Source organism: Rhinolophus hipposideros (assembly GCF_964194185.1).
Source record: "Rhinolophus hipposideros genome assembly, chromosome: 26".
In the NCBI taxonomy this organism is placed as follows: domain Eukaryota; kingdom Metazoa; phylum Chordata; class Mammalia; order Chiroptera; family Rhinolophidae; genus Rhinolophus; species Rhinolophus hipposideros.
In genome coordinates this window covers 13947742-13973368 of record NC_138072.1, presented here as the reverse complement: position 1 = coordinate 13973368, position 25627 = coordinate 13947742, and the positions used below count along the sequence as shown (strand labels likewise).

Sequence of the window (25627 nt, the reverse complement as noted above, 5' to 3'; positions counted from 1 at the left end):
TGGTGCCCAGTGGAAGGGTCAGGCTGGAGGTGTGACCCTGGAGTCATCAGTGAATGGGTGAGACAGGGTGCCATGAGACTGGGTGCCACGCGATCTCTTAGGAGAAAAGAGAAGCAGGTTCTTCCCATGACCTGAGGCTGTTTGCAGCAGGCTGTTGGCCTGGAGTCTGAGAGTTGGTGAGACATCATTAATACAGGAGGTTGATGGAGTGTGGACAGGGGAAGGGGATCAGTAGAGGCAGACACACGGCAAATCCCCCAGACCTATTATCCCTCTGCAAACAGACCCCTTTCCTGAATGTGGATTCCTCAGGGGTACAAGGGTTTTGCTGGGGAAATAAAATAAGTGGGCAATCAGCCAGAAAAAAGCGAATGTGGATTGGGAGACTTTTTACAATGGACTGATTAGCCTTCAGGCGGGAGGGGCCCCCACCCTTTGTCATGCAGAGGAAGGAGCCGGCTTTGGGCTGTGGATTGGGGGAGAGTCTGGTCTTCTGTGAGGTTGGATTGGGCCCGAAGGTCAGAGGTGGGAAAGTCATCCCCAAGCTGTCCTGGAGGGGGGCAGTGGAGTGGGGAGAATGAGGGGAAGGTCAACACCCCTGATGGAGGGACTAAGCGTGAGGCCTGGAGTTGAGGACATTGTGGGGAGATGGGTGACAGGGGCTGTGACAGGCGGGTGGTGGAAGCCACAACCACTCTCCTGCCCCGATACACATGGGTTTGACCCCAATGAGAGTCTAGGCTGCCAGGTGAGGGCCAGGGGGAAATGTGGGGGTCGGAGGTCATCGGGCAGCCTTCATGAGTGGGGGACAAATAGTACCAGAGGTTGGCTCAGAACCAAGGGAGCTGTGAGGTTGGTGAAGGCTGAGCCCAGAGTGGGTTCACGTCTGGGTTAGAGCCCAGCGTCTGGGGGTCTCCAGGGTGGCCCCTTCCCAGCTAGGGGCAGACACTGCTGTGCATGCTCCAGAGATGCCCTGAGGCCCAGCCCCAGCTGCCCAGGGCTGCCCCAATCCTGCCCCTTCAGCCTCCCTGACCTCAGGCCTGGGGGCCCATATGGCTCCAGACATGCCCTTCCTGTTCTCCTAGAGCAGCTTGGCCTCTGGCAGCAGCAGGCCTGGCCCTTCCCTGGGGATCCCTGGGCTAAGGAGGGTGGGGGACAGGGGCGGAATAAGGACCCGTGTTTCAGCTCAGCCAGCCCCTTCCTGGCAAGACGGAGGCCTGGGCTCAGTCTTTGCTGTCCCACTCACTAGCCGTGTGGCCTCAGGTGAGTCACTGAACCTCCCTCTCACAGCTGCCTGCTTGTCAGTTGGGCGAGGCAAGGAGAGGCCAGGATTCTGAAAAGACCAGGAAGGAGGTCTTTGTGTGCAGATAACAAGAGTTGATGTTGATTGAGTGTTTATTCTGTGCCTGTACCTGCACTCTTTTCACCCTCACACTGAGCTCGTGGGATGCATATTACTAACACCCCATCTTACAGATAAGGACACCCAGGCGCAGGCAGGTGATGAACTTGTCCTAGGTCACTAGGCCCGGAATGGCCCCCCTCAGTGCTCTCATGATCAAACTATGACCTTGGGCAAGCGTCTGATCTGCTCTGAGCCTCCTTTGTGAAATGTCAACAATGTCTTCCTGCAAGGGTGGCGTGGAGCGTGAAGGTGAAACGTGAGGTAAGGAAGGCAGAGGGAGAGGCCTGGCTGCCCCCAGAGGAGGGGAGGACGGGACACTGTGGGACCACCTAAAGCCGGGGCGCTTAGGGTACCCTTGGGCTCCGAGCACAGCTTCGCAGAGTGTACCCCCTTTCCCTGGAGTCACCACACTGCTCTTGAGTTTCCTTTTGTATCAGTTGCCTCTTTGTCTCCTCAGGTAAGTCCCAGGACGCAGCAGAGGCACGTGGTCAGTAAATATTGGCTTAATTCATTGAAGAGAAAGGAAAGCAGGAAAAGGAGCTTATAGAGATGAATGGCTTCTAGAAGTTCCTTTTTCCAGGATAGATTTGGGGAGAGAGACTGGTTTATGTGTTTTGGTTTGTTTTTTTTAATTAAAAATAATTTTAAAAAATTTTCAATTACAGTTGACATAGACTATTATATTAGTTACAGGTGTACAACCTAGTGATTAGACATTTGTATAACTTACAAAGTGATCCCTCCATAAGTCTAAGGGTGTTTTTTCTTTTTGAACACTTATTTTATTTGGGGGGCAAATAAGAGATGAATACTGCTAACTACTCCCCCCTTTAAAAAGGAAGGAAGGAAGGGAGGAGGGAGGGAGGGGGGGAGGGAGGGAGGGAGGGAGGGAGAGAGAGAGAGAGAGAGAGAGAGAGAGAGAGAGAGAGAGAGAGAGAGAGAGAGAGAGAGAGAAAGAGAGAAAGAGAGAAAGAGAGAAAGAGAGAAAGAAAGAAAACTGCGGGCAATCCTACCACCTAACTGTTTTTTTGTGTTTGTGATTTTTTGAGTCCTGGCTAGTCTTGTCTTTTAAAGGGGAAGTGCTGCTTGGACTGAGCTGCTGGGAGGTGGCAGCCCTCAGGAGGTGTGGAATGAGAAGTTGGAAGCCTGAGATGTTGCAGACAGAGATTAGCAGGTGACAGTGGAATCACTTTTACTCTGGGAGCCAAGCATGTGTGCACGGCTGTGGCAGAGCACAGACCCGCGCTGGGGTGGAATCCAATGCTCTCCCTCAATATACACCTTCGAGGTGTTTCCTCCAACAAGATGGTGTTTGTTCACTGACAGAGGGAGCCAAGGTACGACAGGTCATACAGAGAGAACACACACAGCCAGGATAGTGTGGTTCTAGCACGTTACACTCTCACCAGCAACACATGAGAACCAAGCCTGTTGGGACTCTGCTGACTGTGGGGCTCTTTCATGTTGGTGAACGTCACTGTTCTCCATCATAAACCATTCCACTTCCTACCAGGCCGTCTGTGCTTTGTGCTGGCCAGAGTCAGAGCTCCCCAGTGAGGCCCACAACAAAGAAAGGAAAGGGCAAACTCTTGAGATGCATCGTTAAAGTTAGGGAGGAAATAGCCCCACCACACCCTGCAAGCAGGGGCGGAACTAGGCAGTAAAATACTATGGCTTTGAGCCTAAAATAACCAGGTAGACTCCACATCTTCTGATATAGTGGAACCATTGATGTGTCCCCTGGTGGGAGCATGTCCTGCTCCACGTAGGACAGTGGGGTTTTAGTAGGAAAATGTTCAGTGTTTAAATTGTGGGCTCAGAGAATGGTAGCAAATGTTTGGAGGCAGGAAAAGGAAAAAACATTTCTCAATATTTATCAAGTGTCTATTGCTGTCTGCTGCCATGGCAGGTCCTGGGATACCCTGTGAAGAACTCAAGGTGGTTCCTTCACAGAGCTTGCTTTCCATGGGGAATTATGGGAGTTCACTGGAGAAGCGAGAGGTAAGAGGAAGGGTGGCCTGGGGCTTTGAGTAGAAGGTCTTGGGTATCATGAGAGGGGCCCTATCCACCCCTCTCACCAAGAGTCTGGGGGCTCAGAGGGAGAGCTCAGGATAAAGGCTCTCCACCAGGGCACACCCAGCATCACTTACAGGGCAAGAGCCAGGCCTGCCCTCAGCTGGGCCCCAGGGAGACAGCAGTATGCGAGGAGCAAGCCCCACTCAGCACTGGGGGCCTACTTGGCTGTTAGTGGCATGGATGAGAGATGAGTATAAGGCTCAGGGCTTCTGTGGGGCTGACTCCCACTTCTCTTCAGGTCCCTGGTAAGTGGAGGACAAGGGAACAGTAGTTCAGTATGTATAGAGGCTGCCCCAAAAATGTATCCACATTTTAAGCAAGGAAAAAAACTGTTAAAATTATAATACTCAATAAATACTGACAATAAAAGATGGATGAATACAAGTCACGTTTGACTTCTGCAATGACAAGAGGTGCTCAAAGTGGTTCCCATCAGCGTCCAGACACTTCTGATTACGGCGAACTACTGCTTGAGCTACATGTATACAAGTGCCCACTTGTATACATTTTTTTTGGCACCCCTGGTATAGTGTAGAAGTGTAGTATAAAGAAGGAAATCGATAAATTAAAGTCACTGCTGGCCTGGAGGTACTTCCTAAAAAATTTGTATGCAATGACTACGAATGCTCTGTACCTGTAGAAAGAAATCAGAGGTGTCAATATTAGAAACAAGGAACAAAATGATCATTATTAGCAAATAACTGTTTTTTTCTTTCCTAAGAAAGTGAAGGATACATTGGCAAACACTATAGTTTTGCCTTGTTTTGAATTTAAATAAATGGAATCAGACATATTTCGTGTTTGGCATCTTCTGCTCAAGCTTCTTTTGTGATAGTCACCAATATTGTATATAGTTTTGGTTCATTTTCCTTTTTTTCTTTATTTACAAATTGAATTATAATTGACATTAGTTTTGGTTCATTTTCTTTGCTGCAGACTATTCCAACGCAGGACTAGACGACATTTTATTTATCTGTTACACTGTTGATGGATATTTTTGGTGGGTTTCTGCTGTAATCTTCCACGTGTAGGCACTTCTGTCCAACTGAGTGGAATTTCTGTGTCTTTGGGTAGGGTGGTACCTGGAACTGTAGTAACAACGTCCAAAGAATTTTCTAGTGTGGTTATAGCACGTGACACTCTCACAAGCAACACATGAGAGGCCTTGCTGCTCCAGATCTTCACCAATCTCCAACATCTGTTCTTGATTCTCAAAAACTGCTATTATGGATACTTCCTTAACATGATAAAATGTATGTATCTCGACTCTCAAGCCCATACTTCATGGGGAAAGAAGTCGAATTAAAACAGGACCAAGACAATGATATCTATTATTATCACTTTTAGTCAGCATTGTGCCGGAGATATTAGCTAATGAAATAAGAAAATAGTAACCAGAGAAATAAAAATTGAAAAAGAGGAATCAAATTACCATCATTAGCAAACATTAAGATTTTTTTTAACCTAGAAAAGGCAAGAGAAGTAACTAAGAGCTACTACAAATTATCAGGTTATCCAGTAAGAAGACTGGGTTCAAAATTGGTACCTAGAAATCAATACTCTTCAATGATACAAACAATAATTAAGCAATGTCATGAATAAAATATTTTATTCTCAATAACAACAAAAACTATAAACTACCTAGTAATTGATTTAACAAGTTCTGTATAAGATTTAAGACCAACAACAACAGTTTTTAGAAAGACTTAATGAAGAAAAGATAAACTGTGTACTTGCATGAAAAGATGTCAATGCTTCCTAAATTATAAATTTAACATAATTTAATAAAAATATTACAGTATGGCAAATCCCAGCATAACCAAAGTTGAAAACAAAGTTTTATAAACCAAGGGGAAATATTTACAATGTTTACAACAGAGAAAAGGCTAATGTCCCCAACATATAGAGTGTCTATAAATCAACATGAAAAAATGACAACTCAATAGAAAAAATGGATGAACAAATAGTTCTCAGAAATGGAAATACAGATGGCTTTAAACACATGAAAAAATGCTCAAACTCATTCATAATAATGAAATAAATGCAAGTTAGACTATAGTGAAATGGCCATTTTTCATCTATTAGATTGCTGTGGTGTTTTTTTTTTTAAGTTTGGTCTGTAATGACACTATAATTGTTAAGGCTTTGCTGGTGTAAATGGAGGTCAATTTGGCAACAGCTATCAAAATGGAAACTACACAAAACTTGTAACCCAGTATGTCCTCTTGTAGACTGTTTATCCAAAAGATACATTCATACATGTATAAAGTGGCATTTATATAAGGCTATTTATTACAGCATTATTCATAACAGCAAACTACTGGAAACAATTCATTCAAAGGGATCTGGTTACATAAATTATGCTACATGTATACAAAAAAAGTTCACGTAGCAGTAAAATAGAATAAAAGAATGAGGCAGTACTATATAGCAGTTTCCATGAAATACATTGTTAAATGAAAGAACAAAGTGTAAGAAAATATGTGTTGTATGCTAAGCTTTGAGATAAAAAAAAAAGAAAGGGAAGAATGTCTCGGCTTGTATTTGTATCTCTGAAGGATACCTGAGAAATCATAATTCCTCAAACTTGAGACCCTTTGATGCTTGAGCTTCCTTCATCTGACCAGGGCTGAACTGTGTCCCATCATTTCATATATTGAAGTCCTAACACCTAGTACCTCAGGATGTGACTGTATTTGGAAACAGGGACTTTAAAGAGGTAACTTTTAAAAAGTTCAAATGAGGCTGGTAGGGTGGGCTCTACCTCAATCTGATTGGTGTCCTTATAAGAAGAGGGAATTTGGACACGTGGAAAAACACCAGGGGTGTATGTGTGAGGAGGAAAGACTGAGTGAGGACATGGTGAGAAGATGGCCATCTGCAAGCCAAGGAGAGAGGCCTCAGAAGAAATCAACTTTTCTGGCGCCGTGGTCTTGGATTTCCAGCCTCCAAAACTGTGAGAACATCCATTTCTGTTGTTTAAGCCACTCAGTCTGCGGTATTGTGTTATGATAGCCCATGCAGACTAATACATTAGTGTCATCAGAAGGTGGTTGCACAGATGTGTCTCAACTGCCACCTGCTTGTGATTGTAAGATAAATTCTTATGTGAAAGAAACTTAACTGTCAGAGAGAACAATAACCCCCTTTGAATCAATTGAGTCAATAATACTGGTTGCCTCTGGGGGGTGAGACTTTTCACTGTATCCTTAAAAAATTATAATGATAAATTAAAATTATAATTTTGAAAAAAGGGGTGTAGATCATGTTGATAGATTACTCAGATTTGTGTGGTGGGAAAAATACTTCAGTGTTTCTTTGTAAAGACCAGACTGTCTCTGGGGAGGTGAGCAACAAAGAAAGGGACACTGACATTTTTCACACATGCCATTTTGTACCTTCAGTACTACATGTACTCATTATAAAAATAATTAAGAAACATTGTTAACTTAAAATTTTAAAATGGTAAGCATTGTAAGAATTAGTAACAGTGTGAAATTTATTTATTGAGCACCTACTGTGTGTCAGGGGCCTATGCTGACATCTTTATTAATACTGACAAGTTTATTGCAAAAAAAGGACATTATCTCTATTTTAGAGGAGAAGACTCATTTCAGAGGGTAGAAAACTCGCCTGAGGCCGCACAGCAAGGACCTAGCCCTGGCCTCGGTCTTGCCAAGAAGGGGTTGGCTGAGCTGACACAGGGGTCCTTATTCCTCCCCGTCCCTCACCCTCCTTAGCCCAGGGATCCCCAGGGAAGGGCCAGGCCTGCTGCTGCCAGAGGCCAAGCTGCTCTAGGAGAACAGGAAGGGCATGTCTGGAGACCCCAAGGAGCCACATGGGCCCCCAGGCCTGAGGTCAGGGAGGCTGAAGGGGCAGGATTGGGGCAGCCCTGAGCAGCTGGGGCTGGGCCTCAGGGCATCTCTGGAGCATGCACAGCAGTGTCTGCCCCTAGCTGGGAAGGGGACACCCTGGAGACCCCCAGACGCTGGGCTCTAACCCAGATGTGAACCCACTCTGGGCTCAGCCTTCACCAACCTCACAGCTCCCTTGGTTCTGAGCCAGCCTCTGGTACTATTTGTCTCCCACCCATGGAGGCTGCAGAATAATCTCTGAACCCCCACATTTCTTGTGGGTACATGGCCCACTCCTCACTGGCCCTCTTGCCTCAGCCCCCATCACCCACCTCTCTAGGACCATCTGGGTGCCAGGTTTGCCACCCACACCCTGGGCTGGCTGATCCATTGCCCTCCACAATACCCTCAGATCTAGGCCCAGGGCCAGATGCAAATTGGCCTTTGGCCCCCTCTCCTCCCTCAGGATGGAAGATCTGGTTGGGGGCCAATTTGCTGTCTCCAGCCGACCTGACCCCACAGAGAGTTGGGCCAGACACAGGTGCATGTGTGTGGGGGAGGGAGTGGGGCAAGCGGGCTCCTTCTTCTGCATGACAAAGCATGGGGTCTGCCCTCCCGCCTGATTACTAATCAGCCCGTTGTAAAAGGTCTCCCAATCCACATTCACTTTCTCCTTATGGCCTCTGGCTAGGGCCAGATTCAGCAAATAAAAATATAGGACTCCCAGTGAAATTTGAATTTCAGATAAACAACGAATAATTTGTTCTTATAAGGATGTCCTAAATGTTGTCCTGTATTTTATCTGGCAGCCCTCCCCCTGGCTGCCTGTCCAATTGTTTTATTTCCCCAGGAAAACTCCTCTATCAGCAAATCCACATTCAGGCTGAGGAAGCCTCAGACCCTGGGTGCCCCCTGCCCCCACCAGACACTATCACCTGGACGGAGAGCGCCTGAGTGCTTGGGGAGGGGGGGACAGGATGCTGGGTATAGCTTGAGGGTGTGGAGAGGACTTGGGGCTGGGAATCTGAAGACTTTATGTAGGCATCTGTCACCTGTGTGAGCTTCGGGACATTGTCACATCTCCAGCCTCAGCTTTTTGGCTCAAAAATTGAAGGAGGGGTTCTACTGGAGGGTCCTTTCAACTCTAATCTCTAAATCCATGAACAGCCTAGAAAAGGGAGAGAGGGTGGGGTTCCTTACTGCACAAATCCCCATTGGGGTTAAGGGTTCCCAGGCTCCCTTGCCTACGAATGCCCCCCAGGACAGTGGGGGGGGCACTGGGTTCCCTGTGGACAGTCCACGGTCTCAGCAGCGCGAGGTCCAGACGCTCATCCCTATAGAAGGGTTGGTCCTTAGAGAGCCCTGGTGTCAACTGGGCAGTCACTGCAGCAAGGCCCACACACCAGGGACTCGAGTCCACTCTGTCCCTGGGGGGACATGGAATCTGGCAGACAATGAGACCCCTACCTTTCCTCCAGGAAAGAGGCTTTTTAATGTAACAGATCGGGCACCCCAAGCCAAGGTAGAGGCTCATGACCACTGTATACACACCTTCGTGCCCTTTCTAGACGGCCCCCCTCCTGGGGGCGCAGGGACCAGTCTGGCTACTGAGCTCCCAGGAGGGCGAGGGGTGTGACCTCCCTCCCTCCCTCCCACCACCCAGGCCCAGCCCAGGGCTGGCTATAAAGCTGGCCCAGCCTGGCTCTCAGCACGCCCAGCTGGGACCATCCTGGAGCCTCCTCAGGGGACACGCCCGCTCTGTTCCTCCTTCTGAGCAGCACCATGAGGTCCCTGTGGCTCTGCTGGGCACTCTGGGCGCTGCCCCTGACCCACCCCGGGGCAGCCCTGACAGAAGAGCAGATCCTGGGCAGCCTGCTGCAGCAGCTGCGTCTCAGGGAGGTGCCCGTGCTGGACAAGGGCGACGTGGAGGAGCTGGTCATCCCTGCCCCCGTGAGGGCCCAGTACGTGACCCTGCTGAAGCGCAGCCATGGGGCCCCCTCCCGGGGGAAGAGGTTCAGCCAGAACTTCCGAGGTGAGACCCTTGCTCCTTACTGCTCCTTGGGCCTGGGTGTGGGTGGGGGGCTAAGACTGGATGTGCCCGTCTGGGGCCCAGAGTCCACAGGGCAGTGAGGAGAGACCATGAACTGTGAGGATGGCTGGGTCTGGACCCTTGGTGTCTGTCTACACTGAGGGCCCCACCCCTCAGGCCAGGAAAAGCCATGCTAAGCTGGACCCACTGCCAAAGCCAAGGGCAGAATAAATATCCGTGGGGTAGGGGAGCAAAGTGGAAGGAGGGAAGAATGGTGAGGAGAAAATAGACTTCAAAGAACAAAGGCAAAGAACTTCATGCTGGGGAACAAAGAGGCCGGTCTCAGCAGAGAGAGTTGCCTTAGAGAGAAAGGACCCCTGGGTTCAGTTCTCGGCTTTGACCTTTGCTGTCTTACTTCAGACAAGTCTCCAAATCTCTGGGCCTGTTTGCTTCTCTGTAAATGAGGTTAAATGAGTTCTGACTAGTTCTCAGAGTTGTGGGCATTACATGAGATGTAAGGGGTGGTTTCATAATTTAAAAGTTCACTGTTTGAAAAACAGCGCATCAGACATGTTCTGGGTCTGAATGCTACTGCAGCCTCTCACCTCCCTGGGGCTGGGGCTCACCTCCTCAGTGCCCAGAGCCAGACCCACCCACAGCTGCTCCCTGGCCAGCAGGGTGCCTGGGGAGACGAAGAGGTCTGCAATGAACACTCTAGCTTGTGCCACCAACCTGGAGCCTCAGGTGTTAGCGACAGGTTGCCTGGTGCCTCTGACCAAGGTGTACTTCTCTCTGTCATTTACCTCAGGGCTCAGGAGCCCTGCAAAGGTTGTTTATAGGCCCCTGGCTCCTCTTCCTTCTTTTGGGGATGTTTTGTTGGGCACGAGCCCTCTCGCCAGAGAAGAAAATGAGAGTATTCAGCTGGTGACCATAGATTTCCCTTGGCTGGGTTCTCTGCCTCCCAATCTCCAATCCCTCTCCCATTTTAGTCCTGCCCCCTTTGCCTAAAGAAGGCTGCGTGTCTGTACACCCCATTCAGGGGACAAAAGCTGCCCCCACCCACTGAGGGGGGGGTTGCTAGTAAACAAACCCCAATCCCAAATGATTGTTTTTAGGAAATGGCCTGGCCTGAACATTTTTTCAAGGTAGGGGGTGTTCTCTTTCTGTCCTGGCCTACCAGTTTCCCAGCCCCCAAATTCTCTCTGTGGATTACCGGGGAAATCCTGTTCCCTAGCTCTGGGGGGGCGGGACTCTGCTGCCCTCAGACCTGACCCTGCACGTGTCCCCAGAGGTGGCCGGCAGGTTCCTGGTGTCTGAGGCCTCCACGCACCTGCTGGTGTTCCGCATGGAGCAGCGGCTGCCCCCCAACAGCGAGCTGGTGCAGGCCGTGCTGCGCCTCTTCCAGGAGCCTGTCCCCAAGGCTGCGCTCCGCAGGCACGAGCTGCTCTCCCCACGCAGCGACCGGGCTCGGGTCACCATCCAGTGGCTGCACGTCCGAGAGGATGGCTCCAACCGCACCTCGCTCATTGACTCCAGGTGGGAGGACAGAGGAGAGGGGGACTGGACCCAGCGTTGGGGAGAGGGACAGAGGGAGGAGATTCGGGGCGGGTCTTGCCTAGGCTACTCCGGGAGGGGTTGGGGGTGGGGGTGAGAGAGGCTCCCCCAGTCCCCACCCCACAGCATGGGTCTCTGTCTCCATGTGGTGTCACAGGCTGGTGTCCATCCACGAGAGCGGCTGGAAGGCCTTCGACGTGACAGAGGCCGTGAACTTCTGGCAGCAGCTGAGCCCACCTCGGCAGCCGCTGCTGCTGCAGGTGTCGGTACAGAGGGAGCACCTGGGCCCGCTCGCCTCCAGCGCCCATAAGCTGGTCCACTTCGCGGCCCAGGGGCCGCCGGGCGCCAGGCAGGGCGAGCCCCAGCTGGAGCTGCACACCCTGGACCTCAGAGATTACGGGTAGGCGCTGTGGATCAAGACAAATAGGAAATTGCATTGAAATCCAAATGGGCATCTTTTCTTCTCTCAAAGTGCTTTGGGAGTGAATGAATGTATGAAAGTCCTTAGACTCTTAGAAGTAATAGCACTTATTATTTAGGGTATCACTTATATCATTATTATTATATTATTAATAATATCACGTATTTTTAAGGTTATTTCTAGGTATCCATCCTTATCACAAATAATCCAGCTTTTTTTACATGAGACACGGATCCTAATCTCGTCCCCCAGGGGCCCCTCTAGGCCCCACCGTGGGTCCCCTGACCTCAGCCTTCCCAGCTGACCTCGGACTCTGCCTCTCCTTGCCCCCACAGAGCTCAGGACAATTGTGACCCTGAGGCCCCGGTGACCCAGGACACGCGCTGCTGCCGCCAAGAAATGTACATTGACCTGCAGGGGAGGAAGTGGGCTGAGAACTGGGTCCTGGAGCCCCCGGGCTTCCTGGCCTACGAGTGTGTGGGCACCTGCCAGCAGCCCCCGGAGACTCTGAGCTTCAAGTGGCCGTTTCTGGGGCCACGGCAGTGCGTCGCCTCGGAGACGACCTCGCTGCCCATGATTGTCAGAGTCAAGGAGGGCGGCAAGCCCCGGGCCCAGGTGGTCAGCCTGCCCAACATGAGGGTGCGGAAGTGCAGCTGTGCCTCGGACGGGGCGCCCGTGCCCAGGAGGCTGGAGCCGTAGGTGCTGGGAGTAGCCAACGAGGGATCTGACTTCTGTCGGAAGTGTCCTAGGCACCAGGAGAGATGGGGATTGCTGATGGGCAAATGCTCTGTGCTCTCTGCTGAGCTCCAGATTTGCTTCCTCTGACCAGCCTGGCTTCCCAGGAGCAAGATTCCCTGGCCACTGGGCAGCCCCTGCCCAGTCTTCTCTGTCCTTCATATTGTTCACTGCACTGTATGTTAAGCACTTAACTGTGTAGATTCTGGAATCTAGGAGCAGAAACCCAAATTTGTCATTGTTTTCTTGTCTCATCACGGGATCTGGGCTGAGTTCTGTGATGTGGGTGGGAGATCCAGCTGCCGCTCTGGGTTTAAAACCTAGGGTCAAGTATGGATTGTGCATTCCCATCTCAGATACTAAGGGCGTTTTGAATGAAACAAATAAAACACATTTTATTATATATATATATATATATATATATATATATATATATATTTTTTTTTTTTTTTCCCCAGAAGTCTGGCAATTGTGAGGGAACAGAAAGTTCTGTGGGGATTAGGCCCACCTGATTAGAAAACTAAGGAAAGAGCTAAAAAAAGACATGGTCAACGTTTCAGTTAAGTAAAACAGGAAGCTAGGATTGAAATGCATTCAGATTGTAGTGTACTTGTCCGCTTTGAATTGAGGCAGAAATCTTTTTGTCACTGTTGAGATTTTCCGGGCCCAGTGCGTGGTCTTTGTTTCAATTCTACCCGCCACAAAATAAGAAAATCTGTGATCAAAATCATCATCAGTACTACAAGAATGTGGGTCACTCCTTTAGCTTTGGGGGCAGATAAAGGGAGCAAGTGTTGAAAATGCCAGATATAATATTTTAGAATGCCAAGAGTACAGAGGCTTTAAAGCTGTGACTTTGTTGTAGGATCCAGTCTGCGGCATGGACTTTTTGGATTCCTTGCCAGTCTGCACAGCTCTTATTAGCTGTAAATCCTACATCCTCTCAACCTGCCATTTCCTTCTCTATTAATAGGAAAAATCCCTGACTCCCATACAGTTACTGGAGCTTTAAGGAAATGATGTTTTTTTACAAGCACGTCCCACCCTACCTGATACACAACAGAAGCTAAGATTATCTCAAGTCACATTCTGGTCCATTTTGGGATTTCTCTTGATTTTGAAATAAACTTAACCTACTGAAAATCAAATTTCAAAATCCCTTCCCTGTTTGTAATCAAAGATCCTAACTTTCTTTTTGTCAGTTGCTTTACCATTCTAATCTCTGGGGTTAGAATCTTCCACTTTCCTGGACCCCTCAGCAGAGACCAGGCAGGAGGTGGTGCCACTGAGGCAGAAAAGAAATAAGGACAGGTAGGTGGGGGGTATGTAGGTATGAAGAGAGTGGACAGGTCAGTGGGAGGAGCTGGGAGAAGTCCAATGGGCCACACCAGGAACCTGGCAGAGGACAGAGGTGGGGCCCTTAGCAGCAGGAGGTAATGGCAGAAGAAGAGAGGTGTCCAGACACAGCTATGGAGTAAGGACAAGAGCTGAGCCCAGGGGCAGAGGGCAAACTGTGGGAAATGACTAGTAGCTGGGATTTGAGGGAGGGGGGAGAAGGAGGAAGCCAGATGGGACAAAAAAGAACTGTCAGAGAAGCAGGAAAAGACCCTGCTTCTCCCCATCCCCACAGACTGCTGCTAGAATCTTGGGCAGAGACGTAAGGAGAAGACGTTTATCATCACCATGAAAGATGAGAACCCAGAAATGGTAGAGAGGACAGAGACCCCGCAAAGATGCACGTGTGTGAGTGAAGAGCTGGTCAGGATGTACTGATAGTTACTGTTAGGAAAGACCTGAGGGGAAGCTTTGGTATAACCCAAGGTTTGGCAGAGGCGGAAACTGAGGCCGGCGGGGAGGGGCGACAGTTTGCCTGGGGGGGCAGACATGCGGTGCTGCCCCGCTTCACAGGAGCCCTTCGTCCTGCTCAGTGCACACCGCCATGCCCTCGGCGAGCTTCCAGTCCAGTTGCGGAGGCCACTGGCTCAGAGCAAGTACCCTGGACCCAGCCTGGGCGCAGCCCTCAGTGAGCTGGGCCAGGTCGCTGCCCGGGGAGTACAGTGCGACCATCATGTGGGCCACACCGAGGACCCCCACGGACGTCACGGCGGCGGAGAGGCCGCGGTACCGCGGGGGGGTCTGCCCCGAGCCCTGGTGCTGAGCCCAGCCGAGCTCCCGCCCTCCCACTCCCGGATGCGGCCTAGGAGCCCCTGGAGGAAATAAAGTGCCAAACACGGACGACCACGAACGTTTGCGGATGCTGTCCCCGCGCGTCCCGGGGCCGCGACCACGTGTGCGTGGCTCGGGCCTCATCGGGGTGCCAGGGGTATGGGGACAGGCGGGGGTCTGATTAGCCCTGGCGGCGACCCCCCCTCGGCCCCTGCACGCGAGCGGGCGGGACCAGGAGCCGCAGACCTCGGGGCGGACACGCGCGGGCCGAGCGCGGCCCCGGGACCAGGCCCGGGCCGAGCACCGCGAAGGGCGCCCCGTCCGCGCGCGGCCGCAGCTGCAAATTGGGCAAGCGGCTGCTGCCGCTCTGCGCATGTGCAGGAGGCGCCGAAGTTTCTCTTCGTAACTTTCAAGCGGTGGGGACACCACCCCGCCCGCGCAGGTGCAGCCAGACAGCTTCCTCCCGCCGCGCGCCGCTGCCCCGCCGCAGGTAAGCGGGGAAGGGGGTGTCGAGCCGGGAGGACGCCGTCCCCGGGCCTCCTGCGTGGGACCGGGGCTCTGCGCCCGGTGCCCGGTGCCCGGTGCCCGGGGCTGGGGCGCGGCCCTGCGGCCCTCGCAGCCCCCACTCGCGACCTGGGTGGGAGCAGAAAGGCAGTTCCCGGGCGCGCAGACCGCGCGCCGCCTTCCCTCCCTGCGCTCCTCCAGGCTTCCTGACACTTTTCCGGGTTTTCCACTCCGAGGCCCCAGCGTTTCGCTGTGACGCCGATCTCTGCCTCTTCCCACCCCTCTCTTGGGGGATTTGTCAGCTGAAGGCAATCCTCCCAGCCTGACGGGGCTCTGCCTTTCGAACCACATGCCGGGCAGGCCTGGGGAAGGGCCAGGCTGCGTCCCCTGCCGCTGGGAAGGTTGGAAGCACGTTGGGGCTGTCCCTCGGTGACCAGTCCCTGCAGCTCTGGTGGAGTCCCGAGGAGGGAAGCTTGGGGGCTTGGGGGAGGGGAAGAGAGGGGCAGGAGAACTCTGTTAAGAAACCCAAACTACCGAGGTTCCAGTGCCGGATAAGACTGGCTACCTGACACCCTGGGCTGGCCACCATCTTTCGGCTCCAGGTGGTGTCTTCAAGGGCAGGAGTCCCCAGTGTGACCGACCAAGTAACCTTCGAGCTTCCATCACCCTGAAGTTGTGTGGCTGTGCCCCTGCCCCTGCAGTGCTGAGGGTTGGAGGTTAAGCCAGTCCCAGGCCTGGTGGGCGGTGGGAGCAATGGGCCTTTCCCAGGACCTGGCTCCTGCACGGTGGTAGACACCCACTGGGGATGAGGGAAGACTCCAGGTCATCCCTGAATGGAGAAAGAACCTGGATTTCCTCATCTCCTGTGACGTGCCCCTCTGTCCTTCTCTCCTCTCCACTCCTCTGACACCTGTCAGAGTTTTCAAGTCCGCTTCTGCCTTAAAGTGAATGTGAACCGAAGCAGAGGCCGCTTTCTCCCCTCCCACACCCTCTTGTTTGTTTAGTGTTGGGACAAAGGTCTCCCTTGGCTGTTGCCTGGCTTTAACAGGGAAAACATCAGATGGGGTCCTGCGGTTGTGTTTCCCATTCGCTGGAGGGTGACTTAAAATAAAAGTAAAGGGCTTTTGAAAGTTTGCTAGGGCTGGGCCCCCGGCTAAGTGCTTTATGGGCATTGTCTCAGGTGTATGCCTCCCAACAGCAGAGGAAGGAAGCCAGGCACAGAGTGGTTTAAGTCACTTGTCTGAGGGACATGGTGCCTGGACCCTAACACCACAGCCTACTCAGGTAACTGCCAGGCACGCTGCCTCCCATCGCAGCCAGACGCTGTGCCATTTCCAGGGCCGACCTGTGTGGAGGCAAACAGCTGTCCAGGTTCTGGAGTCCTGATTGGTGGTGCTTTAAGCAGAAGTTTGTATTTATTTTCCAACCTTCTTCTGTATCTAGACAATCAGAGGTAGGTCCCATGGCAGAGGGTTGGAGCTGCTTATAGTCTTGCTATCATCATAACAAAAGTGGAAGATTTGGTGATGTTTTAAAATACCCTGAATTTGTACGGGGCCTTCTTGTGAGAGCCAACAAGGCTCACACACTGCCAGTGGCATTCTGCTGGCATTTCTGGAACGGAGGTATAGAGACCGTCAAGTGTGCTGCAGGGCTCAGTCCTTGCTGCCAGCTCAGGTGGGCAGTGGGTCATGATTGATGGTTGACACCTTTGGCAAGTTTGAGACCGGCTGTTGGATTCAGCTCTCTGTCCCAATGGCCACAACCAGACTCGGGTGCACATGGGCTGAACTTTGAGTTAGAGTGTCTGAGTCCCCTGCTGCTCACCTGGCTCCTGGGCTCAGCAGTTATTCTTGGCTGTCCTACGCTCAGGATCTTGGCTAGGAATGAGATGGTGAATATAGACTTCTTGGGATAAGTGCTAGGCATTTGCATGTACATATCTAACAAATATAGGATGACTGAATACTGCGAAGGTGCCAGCCAGGCAGGGCTCTTGTGGCCACAGGGCCTACTTGCTGGTTTGGCCCCTGCCTGGAACTATCAGTCCTTTGCCTACTGAGTCAGCTGCCTCCCGATCGCGGCCACCTGAGTCCCCTCGCTCCCTTCACCCCTCCTCCTCAGCCTGGCAGAGCTGCCCTCTCAGAGTGTGCCTCTTCTGGAAGATGCAGAGGGGCAGACCTTGGAGGGACCCTGATGTTTCAGCAGAATCCGGACTTCATGTGTTAATGGGCAGGGGCAGCTACAGCTGAGCTGAAAAGTCTGAGAGAGACTGAGCACCCATAAAGCTGTCCCCTCATCTGGGCTTCTCACCTGATGTGGGCAGATGGGACAGGCTCCATCCCAGGCTGGTGGTATTTCCTGGCTGACCTTACTGAGTTCTCTTATCAAACTGTTAAACCACTCAGGGGATCCTGTTTGGCAAGAGGAAAGTGACTTAGAGGCATGACTGGGGCCGAAGGGGGAAGAAGAGCCATAGGTGCCTTCCTCCCATGGGGCCTCTGCCTGTCTAAAGCTTGGCATGAAGCAGCGTTGGTGAGAGTTGTCCTGCCCGCAGCACCACCCACAGCAGCCACCCCTTTTCAGGGACAATGTTCCCTCTGTGAGCATTTTATGGGGAAGTTTTTTTCTTTCCACTTTACGTTTTAAGCCTCCCTTGTTTTTCCTGCTGTGTTCCTTTTTCCTGATTCTAGCCCTTGGGGGCCCTTGGGGCCCATATGAGGTCCTCGACTCAGTTTTACCTCATACCCACAGCCTGCAGTGCTTGGGGAGGGGGAATCACTGCCGTGGCCCCAGCAGGGCTTCAAGCCCTCGGGTGGGTGGAGGCTGGAGCCGCAGGTGGTGCTGGGCAAGGAGGGAGGAGCAGGGTGGCACAGAGGAGCCTGGGCCCAGAACCAGTTCTGGGAGTTGGGGAAGAGCCAGGGCAGGAGGGCGTCCATTGGGAGGAACCAAAAGCTTCATGTGAGCGTTTCAGTTCAGAGACACTGGGGCAGCTGTGAGTTTGGGGGAAGTATGCTGAAGGGTCTCAGGCCAGAACCCCTGAACTGGAAAAGGCAGCTCCCACGTGACTTTGGCCATCTGTGTTCCTTCAGGGAAGTCTGTAAAGGCTGGTACCCCTGACCCTGTGGTCAGGAAAGCCTGCAGGAAATGAGTGGCGGGCCTGAGGCTGCTCGGGCGGTGCATGGGGCTGCTGCTGCCTTTGCCAGAGCCAGCTCCAACTGAGGACCTCTCCAAGGGGCTCATCCAGGTTCTGCCTTCCTTGGGTGTGTGGTAAGTGTGGGCACAGGAGTTGTGGCAAGTGTTAGCCTCCTAGTGTCGGGCGGGGTGGTGCCACTGGGTGGGGTTTAAAGCAAGGAAGCCAAGACCATCTGTCTCCTGGGGGCAGCTTTGGTGACTGTTCAGAGCCACCAACAACATGGCTCAGACACCACACCCTCTAGCCATTACTCAGTCTCTTATAGGGGTGAGAAAGTTACTCGGCCTTCTGGGAATCCTCCCAGGCCTTGCACATGCCACCACCCTCCTTGTTATACTTTCTGGCGTGTGTGTTTGAGATTGTCCCCAGCCCAGCAGTCCCAGGGGTCAGAATTGGGACTTTCCCCCTCCCCCCTCCCCCACACCCAGCACACCCCCCACCAGTACTACCAGGTAGTCCAAACTTCTGTTTGGGTTCTCTGTACCTTTTCTTCTTGTCCCCAAGATTTTTGTCCCTGTAGCAGGTAGAAAGATCAGCCCTAGCAGAAGTCCTCTGGGAATCTGGTTTAACCATATGTGGGGAGATGGGAGCTTGAGGAAGGGGGTGCTGAGCAATTTCTCCTGGCTCTCAGCTACAGACAGTGTGAAAAGCAGGCCAGAATTTGGGCAGTAACTCTGAGGCTTCTGGTGTCAGGAGAGAAGCACGGGAGCTTTCCACTAGCTTGGTGGGGTGGGTGGGGGTACCAGCAGCCAGGAAAGGGAAGATGAATTGCCAGCCTGGAGTGATGTTTGCTTTGGACATGCCAGGCCTTCCCTTTAGACCAAAGGTACCCAGGAGTGCAGGAGTCAGAGGGCAGAGCCTGGCGTGACTCATGGGTCCCTGAGGAGGCCCTGAGACTCCTTCCCTCCTTCCCCGGGACTACTCCCCTCTCTGCCTTCTCTGTCTTTTCCATTCCCATATCTCTCCTCTCCAGCTATCCCTTTCTGGACCTTTATCTCTCACTGAACTAAAGTGTGTTTGTCGCTGGCTGGAGCGGGCACGTGGCCTAGTAGAAAGAGAACTGGCATCTGGAGTCAGGAGTCTGGGTCTGATACCTGATTCTGCTCCGACCGGCTCCTTAATCTTGGGGCAGGTGAATGAAGCTACAGCCTGTGAGCCTCAGTTTCCATGTGTATTGAATGGGTCTGTCTCTGACATCCATGAACCCTGAGAGCAGGGGCTGAGGCTCTCTCGGGTCAGCAGTTGTTGCATAGTTAGACACCACTTCCTCCTTATTTGCCCCCTTCACCCTCTCCCCTGCCTGTACTAAAGCTCTCCCAGTGGCTCCCATGGGATTACCTTCCCAGCGGGTGTCCTGGAGGCTGGAGGCCCTTTAGCACCTTTTAGGCAGGCAGCTGCAGCAGCTCCTGTCCTTCCCTTTCTTCCTGTTCCCCCCACTCTGGGGAGACTGCCAGCTGTGTCTTGGCTGAGCCATCTGCCCAGTCCATCTGACTGGGAGCTATTCCCACAATGGAGCTATTCTCTGTAGACTCTGCCAGGCACGCGGGGCCTGGTGTCTGCCTCTCCCTGACCCCTTGCTGCTGGATGCCCGTGCCCCACCAGCCCCTGCGGGAGACACCCATCTTTGGCTTTGCCAGGGCTGGCTGGGGCAACTACAGGAGCGGTCCAGCCTTGACCTTCTGCCTGGTTCTGTTCTCCAGGGAGGAAGGCACGATGACCATCTCCCCGTTCCTGGATCTGTGGCAGTCCAAGGCGGTGTCCATCCGGGATCGACTGGGCATCGGGGACCAGCCCAATGATTCCTACTGCTACAACTCGGCTAAAAACAGCACGGTGCTCCAGGGGGTCACCTTTGGTGGTATCCCCACTGTCCTGCTCATAGACGTCAGCTGCTTCTTGGTAAGACCCCTCATGAATCATGTCCTAACTCCCCCACCCAGGGTCTTCTGGGAAACTCAGGTGAGGAGCCAGACATACTTGGGTTTATATCACAGTTCTGCTACTTACCTGCTCTGGGACCTTAGGTGAGTTACATAGCTTGTCTGAGCCACAAGTTTCTGCTCTGTACAATGGAGATAATAATTCTTACCTCAGACAGTTTTGGAGCTTAAGGCATGGTGTGGAAAGAACACACGTCGCTGTTCCTTTGATTATTACTATTGTTACCGAGTTATCAGCCTGTCATGTCTTTAAGGCCCTTGGGAAGGGACAGTCCTCAGGGACAAGAGATGTGAGTGAAGAGTGTGGATTAGAATGAGAGCAGTTGTAATTCCCAGTTTACAAGTGTTACCTCCTGTTCCCCACTGGGGTCCCTGGGCCTTTTAGAGAATTAGACGTGGTGAAAGGAGAACAAGAGGTAAAGGCACACCTTACTTAGCATAGCTGACCCTCACAGGTGCCCTTTCTTTAATGTAGACCTTGTTCCCAAAGGTTCCCCCAATTTGAAATGTGCTATTTTTCTTCCCTGGATTGACTCAGCATTAGCTAGGTGAAATTTACTGGAGCTAAGGGGCATCTTCTTTTCCCAAATGCCCGTGGAATGGTCAGTCCATCTTGGTGCCTTTTCCTAACACCTGGTGGAGACCATCTGAGTAAATGGAGTGAGATGGAATCGCTTTGGGGCTAGAGGCTAGGCTTAGGTGGGGTTTGGGGGAGGGGGCGTTAGGGTAGCATGAGGGCCCCAGTCCCTGGTGGAAAGAGGCAGGTATCAAACGAGTTCGCTGGCATGAAAAGTATCCATACAGTGGGGGTTAGAGAGTTCTCCTTTCTTCTCTTTCCACTTGGGTCCCTAGGATTAAGGTCTAAATGGTTGCATTAGAATTTTGCTACACTGTTGGTCTTTGCTACACTGTTGGGATGATGTAGGAACCTACAGGCTACATATGTTGCTTTTATGGAAGAGGGCTCCTTAAGTGGCAAATCTCGCACGTCTTGGAGCTAAATACCCATTTGAAGGTAGAGATGTCATATTATAGAGGGAAGAGCGAGCAGGATGTGGTGATGGATTTGAGGGTGGTGGGGTTTAGTCGGAGGGCGGCCCTGGAGCTGTAATCCAGCATCTTCAGGGAGGGGGAGCTTGGGCCAAGGGGAGAAGTCCGGGAAGGTTGGATAGGCAGGGACCCTAGGAGGGCTGGGGGTGCGGGTGCCTTTGGAACAAGGTTGGTTGAGAGAAGATATTTGCTCTCCAGGGGAGTGTGATGGTGGGGGCAGATTTTTATTGGAGGAAGTTATGGGGGGGCGGTCACAGAAGAGCTAGGGGAGCTGGACAACCTGGATACATGGGAAATGTCCACACCAGATGGCCACGAAAGCAGGGGCAGGGGGCAGAGAGGGCAGGCCCTTGCTGAGCAGCCTTTGAAAATATATCATCCGATTCCAGCTCAGCTTGGGGTGCTCTGCTACCTTGGTTCAGAGAATAAAAATGAAAAAAAAATTAAAAATGAAATTCTACGTTAAATGAAGAAGGGAGCTGCTGCCTAGGGCTGTGGTGAGGCCAGCCCTCGCCTTCCTGCCCTGGGACCGCTGAACAGCGATCAGGGCCGAGGAATGCTGTGGCTGTCAAAGCTGCCTGAGGACAAAGGACAGGCTGATGTGCTTGGTGAGGAGGGTGCTGGGGTAAGCTTAGTGTCTGTGTCGACAGCCTTCGTGACTTGGGAACAGGTGACAAGAGCTAGGGAAGCAGGTGGGTGAGCAAAGCATCAGGCCTTAGCGTGAGCTGTGTGGCTTTGGGCAGCTCAGGAACCCCTCTGGGCTCGGATGGTCTCCAAGGCCCTTCTAGCCTCACTGAGTCCAGGCACGCGGGCTTTGCCCCTAAGACAGCTGTCTCCTCTCATTAGAAGCTTTCCAATGTGCTTTCCCTTGGTTTCTTTTCTACTTTCAGTTTTTAATATTGGCGTTTTCATTCATAAGAAGAAAATTCTGGGATTATGGCCGCATTGCCTTGGTGTCAGAAGCAGACAGGTAAAAAATAATATCACCTCGAATGTGAGTGTGTGTGTGTGGGGGGGGCGGGGCAGATGGGGGCTTGTGAAGCCCACCAGGCAGGACTCACACATGATGCTGACATAGTATCGTGTTCTCTGAGTGCATCCGCCGGGCCTGTCCCAGACACTGTTCTCTCTGCTCTGCACCACAGACACAAAGGTCAGCCACATTCGCTGAGAAAACCAAGGCCACCCGCCCAGCTCTGTCTTGGGGCTTCGGCCTGGCCGTGGCTGTGGACCTTGCTGCCTTCAGGCTACAGAGGACATCTAGTTCCTTGAGATACTTTGGGCTTTTACCATCTGAGGAGCAGGTTGCCAGTGTTCTTTCTCACCTTGAATATTTTCAAGTGCATCTTCTTTGAAATTCATTTGTTTGGGCCTGGGATGAGGCGAGACAGACTAAGCATGGGCCGTGGACGAGCTCTTCCTGTCCACCTTTTGGGGCAGTGCCAGCCGATGGCCCTAACTCAGCCAGGCCTGGAGGAGTCTGTTACAAACCACAGACCTCAGGTTCTTGTACTTCCTCTTTGGGCTCTGACAGCTCTCTGCTCGTGCCACCGGAAGGGGATAAATGAATTCTCGATCTGCACAATTGGAGTTTCCGGCTCCAGCTAGCTGTCACATGCCGCAGGATCTTGTGTCAGATGCAGCAATAGGCACTGAATGGGAAAACGCATACTGGCCCCGCTGCCCACCCAGCCTGCCCCTCACCAAGCAGATCCTCCGCTTTTGCAGCACAGGCTGCCTCCATATTGAAATGTGGTCTGTGCGGGAGCAGTGAGGGGTGCATATGTAAGGGTACCTTCTTCCCCACAGTCTCCGCTCTGGCATTTGTGAAAGCCTGAGGGTGTTACCCTTGGGGTAAGGTGGTGGAGCCTCTTACTTCGGCTGTGTTGGAGCCTTAGACTATTGGGGGACCCTTTGGGGACATCTGATGTGTTCTTGGTACATTCAGCCCTAGGAGGGGCCAAATACTATAATAGAATAGAGCACTTGGAAATCGGGAGACCTGGCTGTATGATCTGGATCAAGTCCCCAAACTTTTGGGGGTTTGTTTCTTCCTGTCCTTTCTTCCCCATAGGCTTACTGTGAAGGTCAAATGAGACCGTTCTCTGCAAAAGCTTTGAAAGTTAAGTTTCACCACGTCTAATGCCATTAGATGGTGGAGTAGGAAAATAGAAGCAAAAAATGAACATTGCAAACACTTCAAATTTACAGCACACAGAGTGTTGTTATGGGTTACTCAGAAGAAAGGATCTGATTAAAATGCCACAATGTAAAACGCCAGAGTTCATCAACTCTAAAATGCACGTTTTGACATTTTCTCATCTCTGAAATCGGGATGCAACTTATTATCAGTGGTAGTCATAGTTTAATTGGGAGCATTTTTCTTCATGGTTCATACAGTAATTATGCCCCTTACAACCAGTCATGTCTTAGACTTGATAACATACAGTATTTATTCCACGTTTTAGCTGCTATATGGGGAAATATCTTGTACACAGGTGATACTTTGAAGTCCTTTTAGGTGGACCGGTCACTGGGCTGAGGGCCAGGGCGGTGGGGCACAGGATTATTTACCAATGCCTGACCCCACGTGCTAATCGCATATAACAGATTCATGTCCTACATACCTAGGAATGGCCATTGCCCTTGTGTATATTTTTCACAGGATGAGTTATATTGTGCCCCAGCCATTGAGAGCTAGTAGATGTGGTCCTGAGCTCTAAGAGGCAGCAAGATACTGGACATAAGTTTTCAGCTATTTTAGGAGAATTATCTGACCTTTTTTCTTGTCGTGTTTCTAGCGGGTCCAGATTTCACAGATTGTCATCATCTTCCTCCCAAGGACCACAAGACTTTGAAAGCGAGCTGGTTGGTATCTAAGGGCCAGTGGTGGTTGTGGCCAGGGTGCTGGGGACCAGAAGTAATGAGTGAGTCAGGGGTAGAAAGGATAGGGGTGCTGCTATTCAGCCGCTAACTTGGTACCCTGGACCTTGAGTGGCTAGTGCTGGTGAGACCTTTTCTGTGCCTTGGCAAAGTACCACAGGGGAGATGGCAGCTGGATGACCCGGGATTGTGATTCATTCTCAGGCAGAGGGCTATGGAATCCCCTGTGGTCCCATCCCAGCACTTGTCTCTGTTGTTGTACGGCTTTGTGTGACAGTTAATTATTCACTTGCCTGCTGGCTTGTGAGCCAAATGTGGGCAAGAACTGTGTCTTGCCCAGCGTTGTTTTCCTCACCTGACACCCAGTAGGTGCTGGGTAATTGTCAAGTGAATGAACAATATTGTCTTCCCCAGCTGCGTAATAGTCCGTCTATATGGGGCATTAGTTTTCAGAGATGCAATGGACAGTGAGACCTACAGACCCTCCTCTCTGTCTGAATCTCACTTCAGGGCTCTTCGGTCCCACGTCCCATTCAGTTGTTTTGAAACAAACAGAAATCCACATCAGTTTCTCCAAAGCTGCCCTGAGTTTTCATTAACTGTTGATTCACGTTTTGTGATTTGACCCTGGAGCATGTGTAATTCCACGAATTGTCCAATTTGAGAGGTTTTTGCAAACATTCCAGGGATGGAGGGCATATTGCCAAGGACTGGGAGCGTGCAGACTCTGTCATGTTTGGGACGAGGGGTAACTTGCTGAATTTGGGACAAAAGTGCTGTTTTTATACCAGGGGAGGTTAGATGGTCATTTAATGTCAAAGACGATAATTACATCTGCTCCCAGGCAAGATGCTCGTGGCTAATCCCTGATCTCTCCACCTTCCAGGGATGCTGCCCCTGGCTGACTGCAATCTTCCGACTGAAGTGAGTGCAGCGGGGCAGCTGTGTGTGTGTGTGTATGTGTGTGTGTCTTTGTTTGGGTGGGTTTGTTAGGGTGTTTTCCTCTTTGGGGGAGGAAAGAGCCAAGATGCCTAATTCTGAGATGGGGGCCCCTTAGGTACTTTTCAGTTCTGGTCCAAAGCAGCCTGTGGGGGCTGAGAACAAAGGTAGCCCAGGCAGCCCTTGTACACGCTATTTAAAGCTCCTTTTTCCCCCCTTTAGGCAGGAATTATAACAACTTATTATTTGACATGGATATATTTACATAGAAGTTCTTCTAGGCAGTTTCGGATGTCTTTGAATTAGTGAAAAGTAGAGAACTAATCATTGCTTGATATATTCAGCTCCTTTAAAAGTGTGTGTGTGTGTGTGTGTGTGTGTGTGTGTGTGTGTGTGTTTGTTTTTTTAACATGGGGTCTGGGGAGAGACAGCCAATTCGTCATCTCAAATGTGGTAGAAGGACCAAGATGTGAGTCTTGGCTCTGTCGCCTGCTGCCACATTTCATCAAAACCAAGAAACCCTTGTTTTGTAAGATGCGTATTATTTGACATGGCGCTAAGAAAAAGAAAATGCTGCCTGTGAAGCTGTGACCAGCTTTGATCGTAGGGTGTACCCCATTTCAGAGGTGTCCAAATATGCAAAGGACACCCTAGCGTTGATGAAATATGGTAGATACAGGACTTTGGGTAAGTCCTTCTCTCTGGGCTTCAGTTTTCCCAACTATAAGAGAGTGCCAAGGATGATGCCAGCTCTGCCTAATTCAAATGAATTAACACACGTGAGAGTGTTGTAAACACGAGAGTTTGGGGGGAGTTCTTCCCAGGGGGACTGGCAGGAGGCACAGCTTCTGTAGAAAAGCCAATGAACTCTGGTC

At 51.4% G+C, this 25627-nt stretch overlaps 2 protein-coding genes across 3 annotated transcripts in view; both read left to right on the top strand.

Moving 5' to 3' along the window:
• Positions 1-9117: 9117 nt before the first annotated feature.
• On the top strand, positions 9118-12038 carry LOC308493319 (left-right determination factor 2-like; the record flags this gene model as incomplete). Its single annotated transcript, XM_081039314.1, has 4 exons — positions 9118-9367; positions 10654-10900; positions 11076-11318; positions 11675-12038. The coding sequence occupies 4 exons, from the start codon at positions 9118-9120 to the stop codon at positions 12036-12038; spliced, it is 1104 nt and encodes a 367-aa protein (XP_080895440.1).
• Positions 12039-14509: 2471 nt separating this feature from the next.
• The window catches only part of TMEM63A (transmembrane protein 63A), a 30853-nt gene continuing 19735 nt past the window's right edge, over positions 14510-25627 (top strand). The window contains exons 1-6 of one of the 2 annotated variants that reach the window (XM_081038973.1): positions 14510-14730; positions 17837-18014; positions 19641-19839; positions 21821-21900; positions 23732-23798; positions 24700-24737. In XM_081038973.1, coding sequence (XP_080895099.1) covers positions 17926-18014; positions 19641-19839; positions 21821-21900; positions 23732-23798; positions 24700-24737 — 473 coding nt within the window. In that variant the 5' untranslated portion in view covers positions 14510-14730; positions 17837-17925. The remainder of the gene's footprint in view (positions 14731-17836; positions 18015-19640; positions 19840-21820; positions 21901-23731; positions 23799-24699; positions 24738-25627) is intronic. The other variant, XM_081038974.1, reaches the window with a different exon arrangement.